This window comes from Malus domestica, chromosome 17, assembly GCF_042453785.1.
Source record: "Malus domestica chromosome 17, GDT2T_hap1".
Lineage (NCBI taxonomy): Eukaryota > Viridiplantae > Streptophyta > Magnoliopsida > Rosales > Rosaceae > Malus > Malus domestica.
The window spans coordinates 8,226,853-8,241,400 of record NC_091677.1 but is presented as its reverse complement, the minus strand read 5'-3'; the positions used below and the strand labels follow the sequence as shown (position 1 = coordinate 8,241,400).

General features: G+C 36.7%; 3 protein-coding genes across 6 annotated transcripts; 1 reads left to right on the top strand and 2 right to left on the bottom strand.

The window, feature by feature from the left end:
- Window positions 1-6,040: 6,040 nt before the first annotated feature.
- LOC103404835 (mitogen-activated protein kinase kinase kinase 18) lies at window positions 6,041-7,399 on the top strand. Its single transcript, XM_029097907.2, has one exon. The coding sequence runs from the start codon at window positions 6,100-6,102 to the stop codon at window positions 7,369-7,371; it is 1,272 nt and encodes a 423-aa protein (XP_028953740.2). The 5' UTR covers window positions 6,041-6,099; the 3' UTR covers window positions 7,372-7,399.
- A 1,684-nt stretch (window positions 7,400-9,083) lies between these two features.
- Window positions 9,084-9,735, bottom strand: LOC103404931 (dirigent protein 1-like). The gene is made up of 3 exons (XM_008343891.1): window positions 9,594-9,735; window positions 9,226-9,491; window positions 9,084-9,140 (listed from the first exon to the last, which is right to left on the bottom strand). The coding sequence occupies exons 1-3, from the start codon at window positions 9,733-9,735 to the stop codon at window positions 9,084-9,086; spliced, it is 465 nt and encodes a 154-aa protein (XP_008342113.1).
- A 501-nt stretch (window positions 9,736-10,236) lies between these two features.
- LOC103404834 (uncharacterized) lies at window positions 10,237-12,680 on the bottom strand. Of its 4 annotated transcripts, none has more exons than XM_008343799.4 (3): window positions 12,457-12,680; window positions 11,398-11,750; window positions 10,237-10,821 (listed from the first exon to the last, which is right to left on the bottom strand). In XM_008343799.4, the coding sequence occupies exons 2-3, from the start codon at window positions 11,678-11,680 to the stop codon at window positions 10,439-10,441; spliced, it is 666 nt and encodes a 221-aa protein (XP_008342021.3). In that variant the 5' UTR covers window positions 11,681-11,750; window positions 12,457-12,680; the 3' UTR covers window positions 10,237-10,438. The 4 variants fall into 4 exon arrangements, with proteins under 4 accessions (XP_008342021.3, XP_008342023.3, XP_008342022.3 ...); XM_008343801.4 differs by having other exon boundaries at window positions 11,398-11,728; window positions 12,457-12,618; XM_008343800.4 differs by having other exon boundaries at window positions 11,398-11,742; window positions 12,457-12,592.
- Window positions 12,681-14,548: the final 1,868 nt, after the last annotated feature.

The following is a 14,548-nucleotide window of genomic DNA, read 5'->3' as shown; positions in this document are numbered from 1 at the left end:
GATGATGTCATTGGTTGAATTTTGAGCTCACAAATCAAAGCCAGAAAACGCAATGGCATGTGTGATTGTGTGATTTGTTTGGAATACTGGTAGCATGTAACCTACGGAACGGACTTGAAATATCGTCAATATACTGACTTAGGTGCATTAGAATTTCTCTGAAAGTCACGCCAGTATGTAGTAGAAGCGTCAATGAGGTGATTTCACTTTCATTTAGGATTTGTCTATGCATGTAGCAGCAACAGAAAATGTTCGAGAAAATTTTCCTTGCATTTGGGATGCTGTGCTAATAGTTTTTCAAGTCAATCACGTATTGCCATGTTAGAAAATCAAGATATTAAGTTTCATATAGTAATACGCAAATAACTTGAGATACCGTTAATGTGGTATTTTCGTAATTTTCACACAAATCACACCTATTAGTTCTAGAAGTGTTAATGGTATGATTTCATTTTCGATTTGGATTCGCCCAAGTACGTGGTTGAAGCAGAAAGAGTGACAATGTTGAAAGCCCTTTTAGCCCTCAAAGTCTCTAACCGACAAATTAAAAAGCGACACAAAAGCAAACTTGTTACGTGTGCTGAGCCTTTTATGATTTCCATCTGTCCCATCACCCACACAGACAGATAGAACCAATCACTTTCTATAATTAACGGCACGTCCAAGCAAGCAAATCCATCATCCATCTCTACTCATTCAAATGCCGCCAACAACAAGCCCACCCTATCATGCTAAACCAAAGCAATCCCTCCTAACCAACTACGAGGGTTGGCCCAGTTTGTAAGGTTTATATTTTATGTGTCACCCTATTTAAGTTTAAGTTTTGTTGCCAATCGTTTGCGTTGGAGCACGATCTGTAAATTTTTACGTAAATTCATATCTGCGGCAACTGATAGTTAAATGTCATGCATAATTCATTCCCGCTCAAGATGTGGGTATGCTCTGACGTTTGTAGCGAGAGTAACCAATCTATCCATAACTATTTTTTCACCAAAAAAAAAAAAACAAACCTTCATTTATTTTTTTCAACCCCAAAAACTCACAACATTATAAAACTCAAAAAATTTTATATGAACCCAGATCCTCTCCAGATCTAAAAAAAGCTGAGCTTAAGGATCAAATGATATAGGCTGTTCCAACGACTACAAACGGGAGTCCCTCTAAAAGTTATAATAATTGTAGTCGTTGAATCAATTTTCAACAGTCTAAATTATTTGATTCTTAAAATTTTTTAAATCCGAAAATAATCTGGATTCATTTTAGATGAAGCACAAATGATTAGGTCTAGCTAAACCCAAAATTGAGACTGGCAACATTGACGCGATTCTATGACACCGACTCCCATGACCTGGCCTAGGGACTGTCGACGCCTTGGACAAATAAGATACCGTCATGACTCGTCATTGTGATTTGAAATTCCTAAATTTTAGAACTTAATTTGAGTATATGCCATTACCCCAAAATACTGATTAGCTCCCTGCCATTTGCGTGCTTGGCTGCGCCGTTGTTACTTCAGCTCACCTCAAGCTTTGCGTTTAAAAACTTAGCTAAGATAAGTGGGGCTGGGAACTTTATAAGCAATATTTTTAGGGGAATAATGGTACAAATCAAAGTAGGACCAATGCAGATCATAGGGATTCAAGTATTTGTTTCATCTTATTGCCAAATAAAAAGTGCATAGTTTTCCAAAAAATAAAATAAAAAGTGCATAGCCTCTAATTCAGTACCATTTAATTGTTAGAAAAGCTAGCAAAGATTCCAAACTCACGCTTACAACGACGAGAATGCTTTGCATAAAACGGATTTATTTTTATCGTGACATATTTGCCTAATAATATAATTTATATATACAAACTCTCTTTGATTTAACGTTATTGAACTGAAATATTACATGACAGTGAACCGTTTCACAGAAATTAACTTTTCAAAGCCACTATCATGCAATTTAATTTACAAGACAAAGCAATCTGCACTCTGCAACCCTTTCTTTATCCTCTGCCGCAAGGGAAACGAGACATCAATAAAATAAGCCACCTATGTAGTGTTGTCAAGGACCACAGTCAACAACTCTTCTTTTTTTATATTTCTATCTCAGTTGCATCAAAGGCACGTAAACCTTGTCAATTCCACAAATACAACGCACGACACACATATAAAACGTGCCCCTCGATAACCCTCAACACCTACGTGCACCCCTTCCTATCGTTCATTTTTAGCCTCCACTTTCATGAGTAATGAGTAGTGAATGATGAGTTTTTTTCATGTAAAATGAACTCCAATCATATGTTCTACTATCGTAAGATTGACTGTGAATCTGTGTCACACATTAATTAATTTATTTTCAAACTCGGATTATATTGTTTATATTTCTTGTTATTGTTTGACATCCGATTGTGAATAAGTATCACATATTAGCTCAACTCATTTCTGATTATATTATTTACATTTCATATCTTGTCATAATATTGTTAGGTATCCGGTCGTGAATCTGTAACATACTAATTTAACGCATTCTTAATTATGTTGTTCAAATTCAGTCTAACAGTATAAATATTTTGTCTTATAACATAACACTGGCAAGAAAACATTACTCAGATTATATATAAGCATGCAAATCATGTAGAACTATCTTACAAGCCACGCATAAAATTTTAGAGTTGTTGGTTTAGATACTCACTCTTGGTCCAACTAACTAAACAAGGTTTTGGCAGAGATTAGATATTTAGAAGGTGATTAAGTATTTGTGTGAGTGAGACAACAAATAGAAGATTGTTAATTAGGGTTGTTGTTGGTGCCATTTTACTTTTATAACCCCCAAAACAACAACTAATCTCACCTGCTTACTTACTGTGGATATGGTTTAGTCAATTGGGAATCGGTTTCAACCTCTACCCTTTTTTGGCTTTTGAATTGATTCATCTCTTTAACTCTCTTGCAAGTTGCAAGTTCCAAACCACCAACCCACCTTCTACCTTTTATTGGTCCATCAAGTTTATCTACCATCTTGTGTTTTATTAATTAAGAGGTGGAACAATATATATATCTTGTGACATCATTTTTTTACATCATTTTGTGAAGCTTACTTCGTAACGTATTTTAATGATCCAAACAACTTATCTTTTAGGATGTCATTCATAGATTATACTAGCAAAAACTAGACAAGTTCAAAAATATTAAAACATTCATTTATAGTGAAGAAAATGAACGAACACGGTCCTAAAAAACCCTAAACCTTTAATTCAACATTCATATGGTTTCAAATTAAGTGATTTTTGGTAGACATAATCTTTGAGAGAAGGCTTAAAAGATACAATTCAAATCCTTGAAATACAATACGAAGTGAGCCTCACAAAAATGTATATTAAAAGTTGTGTAAAAAAAATGGTGTTACAGATTTACTATATATATATATTGGTTGGCATAATACTGTAGTGTGTACTTTCGTGCACGGTGGAAGTTTGAGAAGGACGTTTAATATTTTAACTAGCAAAACAAATGTCTAAGAGTAGATGAAACATGAGGTTTGAAGAAACGAAATGCAACACATGAATTAATCATAGTATATGCTGGTTTCTTAGTGTTTAATATAATTTAATGGTTTCAATCCCTTAATTATTTAATTATAATTAATGGTAAGTACCTTTCTAAATTAAAATTACTACCAAGATTATTCTTTTCTTTTAGTGCCTTAAATGATACTTTTTCGTCTACGATTAATTGTAATTTTTTTCTCCTACTTTATTTTGTTCTTTCTAGAAAGGAATTATTAATTTCTTTTTAAAAGAGACAGAATGGTGGTTTCATCAAGGCATTGCACTTTCTGGAGACTAAGAAGACTCGCAGAGGCATTTCAGCCTACCATTGGCCACCATGTGCGATTCACCAACGTTAATAATCAAACACAGGACATTCCATATCAAATACAGGGCTGAAATTCGTTATCAACCACTGAGTCACTCTGTGGTAGTTTCCATAGAGGAATTATGAAAGTGCTTTATTTAGCATAGGAGTTCCTTTTGTGGTGTGTAGGTTACTTTTGTGGATCATCGTCTTTCCCTTGTACGCAAACTTAGACATGATATTAAGGGACACGTCCAAGACGGCATATCATCAATCATGATTGCTTTACTTAACGGACACAAAATCGACTCTAAGATCTGATTATTTGGCTTTTTATCAAGTAGATATTGCAGTATAATCCAACGGTAAAAGAATAACACAAATTTATATAGGTCACATCAACATCTACAATTTAAAAAAGCTAATACAAATGTGCTGCATAACGCCGAATTCAAATTCGGAGATCCTCTGTGTCTAGAGCCAGAGAATTTGGACGGTTTAAGGGAGCGAGAAAGAAAGAGATTTGGACCGTTCAAGGGTTTGATTTTGTGTGTGGTGGGCAATGAGGGTATCAAGATTTAAATTGAGTGATCCGGGTTTCCTAGTCCGTCTACTCTGAACAAAAAGATCTGAAGAGTATGAATTCCAACCAACTTGATTAAACCATACATCATTAACAGAAAGAAAACAGAAAGCTACAAAATTTTCATTAAGAAGAGAGAGACTACAAATTTGCTCAAAAAAAAAAAAACTCAAATTTGTTTGAATTTTCCCTAGTCCATCGGCTTCACATATACTGTTGTTGCTTAACATTTTACGTTTCTTTGAATTTTTTGTGCCCTAGTGATGACAACACAAATTTCCACAAAATATGATCTTAAGTCAATGATAATATGTAGTTACCATTAATGTTTAAAATATGGATATCGACATAGATATTGGTTGCCTTTGACAGAAATTATGGAAATTTACAATAGAGTGGGTATATCAACTCATTAAGATTTGCTCAAAATTAGAGAAAATTTTGTCAAAAGAAATTCAAAAGTTCGAAAGCTGCAATAGGTTATGACAAATTTTCTGTAATGAATCGATAAATATCATCAATATTTATTAATTTTCCTATATCTCATCAATATAGGGTGAAGTTAATTTTACCCCTCCTTTCCATATTAATCTTTGATTTTTCAAATATTTCAACAATTTCGTGAATATTTTCAATACCGTCTACAATAGAGAAAAATTGGGCTAATATTGAAAAATTATGAGTATTGCCATTGCAAAATCTGCACTGGTCAAAGAATCCAGGGTCCCAAAAATAATTAAAAAAATGATGGTGCATGGTTTAGTGTAAGACTTGGTCAAAACTCTAAATCCCCTTCTTTAAACTTTGGATAAGTATACCCCAATTGGCATATTATTCCATATTTGTAGTTTTTTCTCAACCAAAAAGAAGACTTGATTTTTGACAAGACTTGCATGTTCAGTGGTAAATCACACGCTTAAATTCAACCATTTACCAAAACTAAAATTGAAAGTGATACTAAAATTCAACCCTATTTTGGTGGTTCAACACACCTTACCGACAAACCCTCCCAATTTTAATTTCACATATCCTTCCAAATTACAGAATCCAATCCCATTAGGATTATCCAATCCAATCTAACTCTTTCCAACCTCTCCCATCTCTTTCACCAAACCAAAACCAAATGTGTACCCCAATTTTCAGGTTTGCACACTCTTAAACGAATCCGTGTTTTTGCCGGATCCTCTTTGTGAGGATCCTGTAAATCGTGTCCGATCATCGTACATCGTGCGATCAGAAATAATTTTAAATATTTTTATTTAAAATTAAACACAAATAGTACCTGATAAAAACTAATCGTACGATAAGCGGATACGATTCACGGATCTCTAAGATCCTCACCAAAAGAATCCGGAGAGGATCCTGTTGGCTCTTAAACCAATTCTTGACATGTGTTGACATCCAGTTTCGCCAAATCGCACCGGTGTAGGAGGCCGATGCCGTCAACCCCACCCAAATTTCGACACATGGCCGGCTTAAGTTAAGGGAATTGTCAACCCTATTGGCAGTAGAGTGAATGAGAGAGAGACCCAACCAACCAATTAAACTAACGTTTTAAAAAATGCCACCTTGTATTTGCAAGTGAGTTGGTCCATATATAAAGGCGAAGCCAATAGGCATCTTAACCAACACAAAAGTTTTGTATTTTGTACGTTTTATTCTTTGATCATCGCCAAATGGACTGGACAAGAGGCTCCACCATTGGCCAAGGCTCATCAGCCGCCGTCTCCTTAGCCACCTCTCGCAGCTCCGGTGACAAGTTTGCCGTCAAGTCCGCCCAGGTGTCTCAATCCGAGTTCTTGCAGAGGGAGCAGAAAATTCACTCTGTTTTGAGCAGTCGACATGTTGTAAGCTACATGGGGCATGACATTACTAGTGAGAACAACAAGCTCATGTACAATCTTCTCATGGAGTACGTGCCCGGCGGCACCATCATCGATGCAATTCGCAGCCGCGGAGGCCTAGTTGACGAATCGATGATCAGAAACTACACGAGGGGCATTGTGAAGGGGCTAGACTACTTGCATTCACTTGGGTTGGTACATTGTGACATAAAAGGCAGGAACATCTTGGCTGGTGAAGACGGTCCGAAAATTGCAGATTTTGGATGTGCTAGGTGGGCTGATCCGGCAGTAGCTTCTGCCACCACAATTGGCGGGACGCCAATGTTTATGGCGCCGGAGGTGGCACGCGGAGAAGAGCAGGGGTTCGCGTGCGACATATGGGCTCTCGGGTGTACAATTATCGAAATGGCTACCGGAGGATCAGCGCCGTGGCCTAAAGCAGCTGACCCAGTAACTGTTCTGTATCAAATTGCATACTCTAATGACTTGCCTGAGATTCCAAGCTTCCTCTCAGAACAAGCAAAGCACTTTTTGGAAAAGTGCTTACAGAGGGACCCAACGGAGCGTTGGACGGCTAGTCAGCTTCTAAAACATTCATTTCTTGGGCAAGAAGAAGAAGAAGAAGAAGAAGTTTTAATTAGTTCTTCTAAAATTACAAAACAAGTTCATGAGTCCACTTCATGTTCTCCAACAAGCATTCTCGATCAAGATATATGGAATTCTTTTGGGGAATCAGAGACTTCGGGCAGTCTTGATCAAAACCCGAGTTTCGAAAACTCCTCCGACGATCAGAGGATCAGACGGTTGTCACTGTTTTCAGGGGACCCCAGGTGGAGTTTTGATGATGAGAGTTGGATCACAGTTAGAGAGAACGATTGTGATGAAAGCAACAGCATTGAGGACCATGCTGAAGGTGTAGGTAGTGAGAAGGATTTGGATTTAGATTTCTTAGATGGCAATAATATTAGTTGTAGAATTAATGTGGATATTTTAGGGGCCTGCCAAAAAAGTAGGAGAAATAGTAGTAGTGTAGGTTTAAGCAATCCCATTCTTGAGAGGGACAGAGATAATTTGTTACTTCCTTCGATTTCAAGTTTTTGGTAATCATAAAAATCCATCCTTTTTTTCTCTCTTCTTTTGTTTTACTGCTATGACTTCTGGTCTTTATGCTACTAAGCCGTCTCTCTCAATTGCACATTGGTACGTGGTATTATCAGTTTTCTCATGTTTTAATAATATTCTAAGGTTACGGTTGAAATTGCTTCTAGAAAGGCTAAAACAATTTAAATTTTTAACAGATAAAAGCGTTTTTTGAATGTGTGACATAAAAAGTTAAAAGTGTTTCTGAGTCATAGAAGCGCTCTATGGGGAAAAACTTGTCAATGCTTATTTGGGAAGTACTTAAGTTTTTAATAAAAGACTAAACGTGTTTCTGCTGAAGAATTTTTAATAGACACGGTTATGAGCAGAAGTGATTCCTACCAAAGCAATCACAAACGAACCCTAAGTCTATGACATATATTTTATCCATATAGTTTGACATGAAGATTACTAACAGGGTAACATCCCCATAACAATGTGACAATCCGACTGAAAAACTTCTCGTGCTGGCGGACCAGTTTGGTTTAATTCCCATGGCTTAGAGGAGAAGCCATAATAATTCTTGGTATAAAACGTATCTGCGCATCAGTTTCTTCATCTGGTAGGTAAAAGAAGGGTGCCAACTTTGGTGTAGTTTTCAATATCATCCTGCCAATATTTACTGTTTTAGGCAACTCTGAGAAAAGATGGACCAGTTTGAGTTGGCATTTGGTAAAAGCCAGAACCCTGCATTTACAACTGGATCACCAGATTTCTGTTCCCTCTGTTGAAAATTGAAAGTAAATTCTATTGGCAAATTGGCTTATTTAATCTCCTTCAAGGAATATAGGACACCACTTGGGTGGATATGGTTCTTCCAAGTGGAAATGGCCTAAAGTTCTGTTTGTGGCTGGAGAAAGGGTCTAAAAGCACCAGAACTTTCCAATTCAATACTAATCCACCACCTATTAACATTGTTAATGTTTTAATATTCTGGAATATTATTAGAATCTGCATATGAATTAGTCATTGTGAAAGCCCCCATTCACTTGCATTTGAGTTTTATAATTGCCACCTCCGAGTATTTTATCATATACTAGCTTCAACATCTGCGCTTCTGCGCGTGAGAGGTTTTTTTTTTTAAATTTTTTTGTTTAATTATGTGCGCTACGCACCCTTCAAGTCTTTTATGTATGTTGAAACATCACTATATATAGAGTATTTTGACAGAAGATTGTCGGTAACCGATCTATGTTATCGACCTATCATGTTCATTGTTAGAAAAAATTGACTAAAACTCCTTCAAAGTGCATACTGCATGCATAGTACATGAAATGCAAGGAGGCCTGCAAGTTGTAGAAATTCATAGACAAAAGATAGTAACTGGTACAACCTAAATTACAAATCAATAAAAAACGTCAAACATCAAGTAGCAATGTTTCTCCCAAACGCTTTGCAGAGAGAAGCGAGCCAATATCTTATATCTGTTTTCTCTCCGGGCCAGTCCTTACGGTTTCTTACGTATCTTTCCGGGGCTTAAAGTGCGAAGAAATACGTGTTTTCGTAGGAGAGTTCATCTAGTTCAGGATTTGGCCGTAACATCCGAGAATGTATAAATGTTGAATTTAGGATCAAAATTCAAAATACTTGTTCAGATTTAATCAGTCTTTTATTGAGGGCTTCGTTGGTATATTTCTCAAGCCTCAAGAGTTGACCTACAAATTATAAATTAGAAATTACAAACCAAAGCATTTGATAGCATGAAGAACACGAACTGCAAAGAAGAACATGAACTGCAATTATATTGCATACATAGATAGTATAACCAATGAACATGATATTCTAGTGGTGCTTTACTGTAACATTGCATCGTATTACTGCGTATGAATTTGGAAGGTCCACCACAACTGTTTCAAATGTAGTATATCCCCTAACAAATCGAAATTTTCCGGAACCTGAAACCACCGATAGTTCTCTGATCTCCTCAAATTGCTTACTAGTGCCTTGTATCTCCAGAGTGCTGCCATTGTGCTTCTTGTCTGTGAACACAATCGACAATAATACAAGAGCATTCCGTCCGTCCAGTCCTGATGTCATAGAAGACCCCTGAACCCTGCCAACGGAGGCTGAGTTGCGGTCTACGCCTTCCGTTATGGGGTCATCAACGGTGTAAATTGTGGCAAATTGAGTGAAGGTCTAACGCTTGCCGGGAATACCTACAAATGGAAAGTCTCTGGCGTTCGGACCGGTAGAGATGTCTTGAAAGTAGAAGGAGAGTTGGGTTTCTTTGGACTTGCGACTTGCTCGGACTGGAAATGTAGCCATGGCTAGAACCATCACTAGTATTATGGATAGAGCACTGAGCTTTGGCATGAAGTTTAATGCCATTGGCTTGATGAATTGGAACTAGTTGAGAAACGAAGGAGCAATTTAGCTTTAGAAATTGCTTTCCGGTCGAATTTCAGTTGTTATATATGCATATACGGTTTCAATTTATAATTTGAACAAAAGAGCATTTATTTAACTCCAAAGTTAGAAGAGATTTTTCAGTCTGTCAGGAACACGGCTCGGTACACCAAGTATAATAATACATTGGTTGGAAACTTGAAAAAAAAAATTCCAACCAATTTTATTATGACGTGTACCGGACCGTGTTTCTGGCACACCGAAAAATTTCTCCTAAATTAGTTGCATGTTACTTTCCTATGTACTTGAGATTTGCTTGAGCAATATAATGCATGTGCAAGCAAAACACCCTAATATAAATAGATTTCCCCCTTAATTTCCAGTTTTCCATAAGCACTTCCATTTCCACTTGAGAATCGTTTAAGCAGTAATTAGTGCAACGTGCATGCAACGACCCTAGCACAACATATGAACTCTATCTACTTTTTCAACAAGCAGTCTTTATCGAATAGAAACGAGAATTAACAAAATTCTTGCATCATTTGATTACATTTATATATAACTAAGGGTAGGATTTTTATAACTGCAGCCATATTGTTTTATGCTTCGATCCCAAATCTACACTACGCCTCATAGAGTTAGATATTGACAAAGATGACCAACAATTACCAAAGTAACCACTCCATTACGTGTTCTTCTTCCCATCCGAGTGGGATGCGCTCTGTTCAATTGATGTTAACTGACTGCGGAGATTTTGGTTGTCTGCCAGCAAGCGGTCGTATTCCATAAGGAGTCCTTCAGATTGCTTTCTTAGGGCCTCCACCTCACTTCCTGCCGCCTTTGCCTTCTTTGCTTTCGTCTCATATTCAGACTCCAGAGTTTCGATCTTTGTCCTCAATGTCTCATTCTCTTGTACTAAGGTCTTAAGTTGCTCTGAACTTCCGTTTTTATCGTCTTGAGAACTTTGGTTTTGTCTTTTCGCAGCCTCCATCGCCTTCCTCAGGAATCGAAGTTCTCTTATGTAATGGTGTAACCTATCCATCATCAGTGAAAGAAACAGAAAAAATCCTGCATTCGATACAATTGAAAGTCAGTTTTGAAGGATATGAATGGTGATCGAGCAGATCAAAGAAATACAATTAGCAAACAATATAATGTCTAATCTGTCATCATCCTACAAACAGAAATCACTAAAATTATCAATAACATAAGCAAAAGAACATTTTAATTGCCTCGCATCAGATGACGAAAGTTCTACCTAACAAAAAGGAGGGGGAGTAAGATAGCATATCTATAATGTTAGAAAATATCGGGAAACAAACAACAGAGAAGATCTTATGTTCGAGACCTAACTCAACTTCATAACAGGTTTAGCTAATACGTTTCACGCTCAAGCTGATGAAAATCCAACACTTAATGGCAAAGCACAAGAACATTCAGCTGCTTCAAAAGGTAGCTATGAACTCGCCCTATGTAGAATCAAACCATTTCTTTCTAATTCCATCGCATATGCGCTCAACGATTAAGAGCCACAACTCATAACAAGTACAACTAATTCAGTAACTTGAAAAGAAAAAACATGATAAAGTCTAGATAAACAATACATAAGCCTGATAACTAATCTTAAAAGATCGAGAAGAATACCCATAAGAGAATTTTCGAGCATTTTCATGGACATGAGAACCTCGTCCGTAGGGTTGAGTACACCAGATTCATTCGTTCGGTTCTTGATGTCCACCAGATTGTAGACGTTGGCCAGAAGAACAATAAATACAGTCCCAGCGACCGTCTTCACCATCACTGGGCCCTTCCCTCGCTTCATCTTATCCAAGGCCAGTATCACTAGCTTCCTCAGAGGGGACTTAAACAACAAGATCAAAATCAGCAGCATTTCGCTGAAAATCACCGTGTACAGCAGCTGCAACATCTTTACTCCAAGCTCAAGAACTGAAGCAACGAACAAATTGAGGTGCTCCTAAAAAATTATATCTGTTTCGCTGAATGTAATTATACGAATAAGGAATAAGAACGATAACAGTAGATAACTCTTAAGCTATGTATTTGTTCAATAAAAATAACAATAAAAACGAATTGAATCAACTCATTCGGTGTATTTCCCAAATATCGTAAGACACTTATATATATTTATATACACATATTACGCACTAATCCGCAATCAGCGAGTTTTCCAAAGCCGAACTGAATAGAATTGTGACTTTTCAAAAATGCTTGCTGAAAATCAAAGAAAGAAGGTTCATTTTCCCTCGTAGTTCGATTTTCGATATAAATTACTGAAGCGTCTCAATAAAAACTGATTGCAAACTGAATGATGATGGAATTCGGAATGATTCACCAATTTGCATAAACTTATGCTTAAAAAATATCATGAATTTATCGAATATTACGCTTTCAGTCTTCAGATCCCAACGCAAACACAGAAATTGAGAGCTAAATTTACAGAAAATTCAGCAGATACTGTAACAAAAATAAGAAATTAACAATGTTTTTAATCAATAACGTTGCTTTCCTTAACCAATTAAATAAATTAGCTAAATAAATCCACAAATACAATCAAAACATCATAGATCGAGGATAAACAAGTACAGAAATAAGCAGATTCAGAGATCAACAAGAATATAAGCAAAAATCAGAGATCGTGATGAAGGAGATCAACGGAAGAAATAAAAAACAGCGAAGACTTACCAAGATGTGAAGAGATGGTGCAGCGGAGAGTGGATGTGAGAGTGTGGGAGGGAGAGTAAATGGGAGCCTAGGTTTTCTTTCTGAAGGTAGCTGGAGAGCAGAGAGAGAGAATGAATGAAATTAAAGAAGAAAGCGAACCGCTTCAATCATAAATAAAAGTTTGAGGGTTTTTTTTTTTTTTTTTTTTTGGGAAACTAACAAAAGTTTGACTTTAGTAGGTCGACAGGGAAAAGGATCCGACGAGGATGCTAGGGATTTATGATCTCACATGTTCATTGTATATTATGATATCAGTTTTTATTATATATTATTCATATTTAATATTTAATATTAAAATTTTGAAATATTTCATATTTAATATTAAATTTCTTTTACAATTGAAGAAGAATGTGACGAAAGAAAATTTTCAATTGAACAAAAGAAATGTTCAAGTGTCATAATGAAAAAGTTCATTTTTTTAATCAAATTGACAATCGTTTAGTCATTCATATTATGAATTATGATTACCAATTCAGATATTATGTTTCATTTGTATAAATAAAAGTGAGGAATTCTTTTTTTGATACAACGATATTCAGCTAAAATGATAGGCAATTTGGTCTAAGTTTTATAACGATAGAATTAAAACAATTAAGCATCGAATTCGCTAAGTGAATAAAACTCGAATTCGGCTCATGGTGAGTTCAACATCAATTATGAAAGTCAATTGTGTGGTTTAATCTTGCTTATCACACTTGTGCGGTATAGAGATCGAGATAAGACATAATGGGCAACGTCCACGCAACTTCATGCCGTTCTACAGGAACGTTGACGTTCTTATCTCCCCCTAACGGCGGGAAGACTGTCTCATTAAAGTGACAACCCGCAAATGAGTAGTAAAGAGATCGCGTGCAAGGACTCTAAAAGAGCTAGTGTGAAGGAGAATCATAATCAACAAAGATTCACATCCTTCTTTGAGGACCCATATTGATACGTTGCGGCGGCGTAACTTGGCACATGAAATGCACACCCAAATGTGTAAATACAAAAAAAATCAGGTTCGTACCTAGTAACCAACTATAACGTCATATAGGTTGAGTGGCAATGAGCCTTAAGGTGGACCAACATAACTGCGTACAAGATTGCATAGCCCTTGGCAGAAATCGAAAACTTGGTACATTTACCAAAATTCGGGCGATCATTGAAATTGCGATTTATGATCGCTAGGCGAGGCTATTTAGGGTGAATCATGGGAATTCGATGTTCAATTATAAACCCAAAAGACATGTAATACGTTATCGAAAACCGTCGATATAAACTCTCCGACGTTATCCAATCTCCCGAACATTAAGGGATAAATATGGTGGTGAACCCTTAATCGGCCTGAAGGTTTAACAGCAATGTGTATGGACAAACATGTGACCAGTTTGTCGATTCATCAACCAAAACTATAAGTATTTATATGGTCCGCATTTTGGTTGGATTAGTCCACATATAGTCCCTTGAATCCACTGTGAAAAATGAGTCATTTCGTATCTTTGCTAGGAATGATATATAAATTAATTTCCCTAATGACCAGGCTTGGCAAAGTGTGCTTGTTGGCACAAGATCCTTACTTCAGGTAAGGAGATGCGTCGTAGCATCATTGGTCGACCTAAGTGTCCCAAATGGTCGTGCCAAAACAAGTAAACTGCTCAATCACCAGGCTCCAGGCCAGTCATATGGCGTGTTCCCAGTTGGGAGGCAGCTCATTGGCCCCAAATCAAAGCTTCAAGCTCATTTTTAGAAGTGGTGCAAAGATATTTCACTCTATTTTCTTCAATGGTTTCATTGATGATCATTGTTCTCTCGAATATCCTTAAAAACTCAACGACAGGGAGAATTTAAGGTCCCTTAAATGGTGATGCAGTACCATTCATACAACGAGGAGTGTGTCAATGCTCTTAATCAGGTTAGATATACCTGATGTTGTTGTTAGAGATGTGATTTAGGTGTAAAGTTAATGTGCGTAGTATCGCATTCATCCAGACAACTAACTTCCCCACATTCCTACCTAATCACATGTTTAATTGAATCGGTCACATGTATACAAGAAACATGATTCAATTAACTC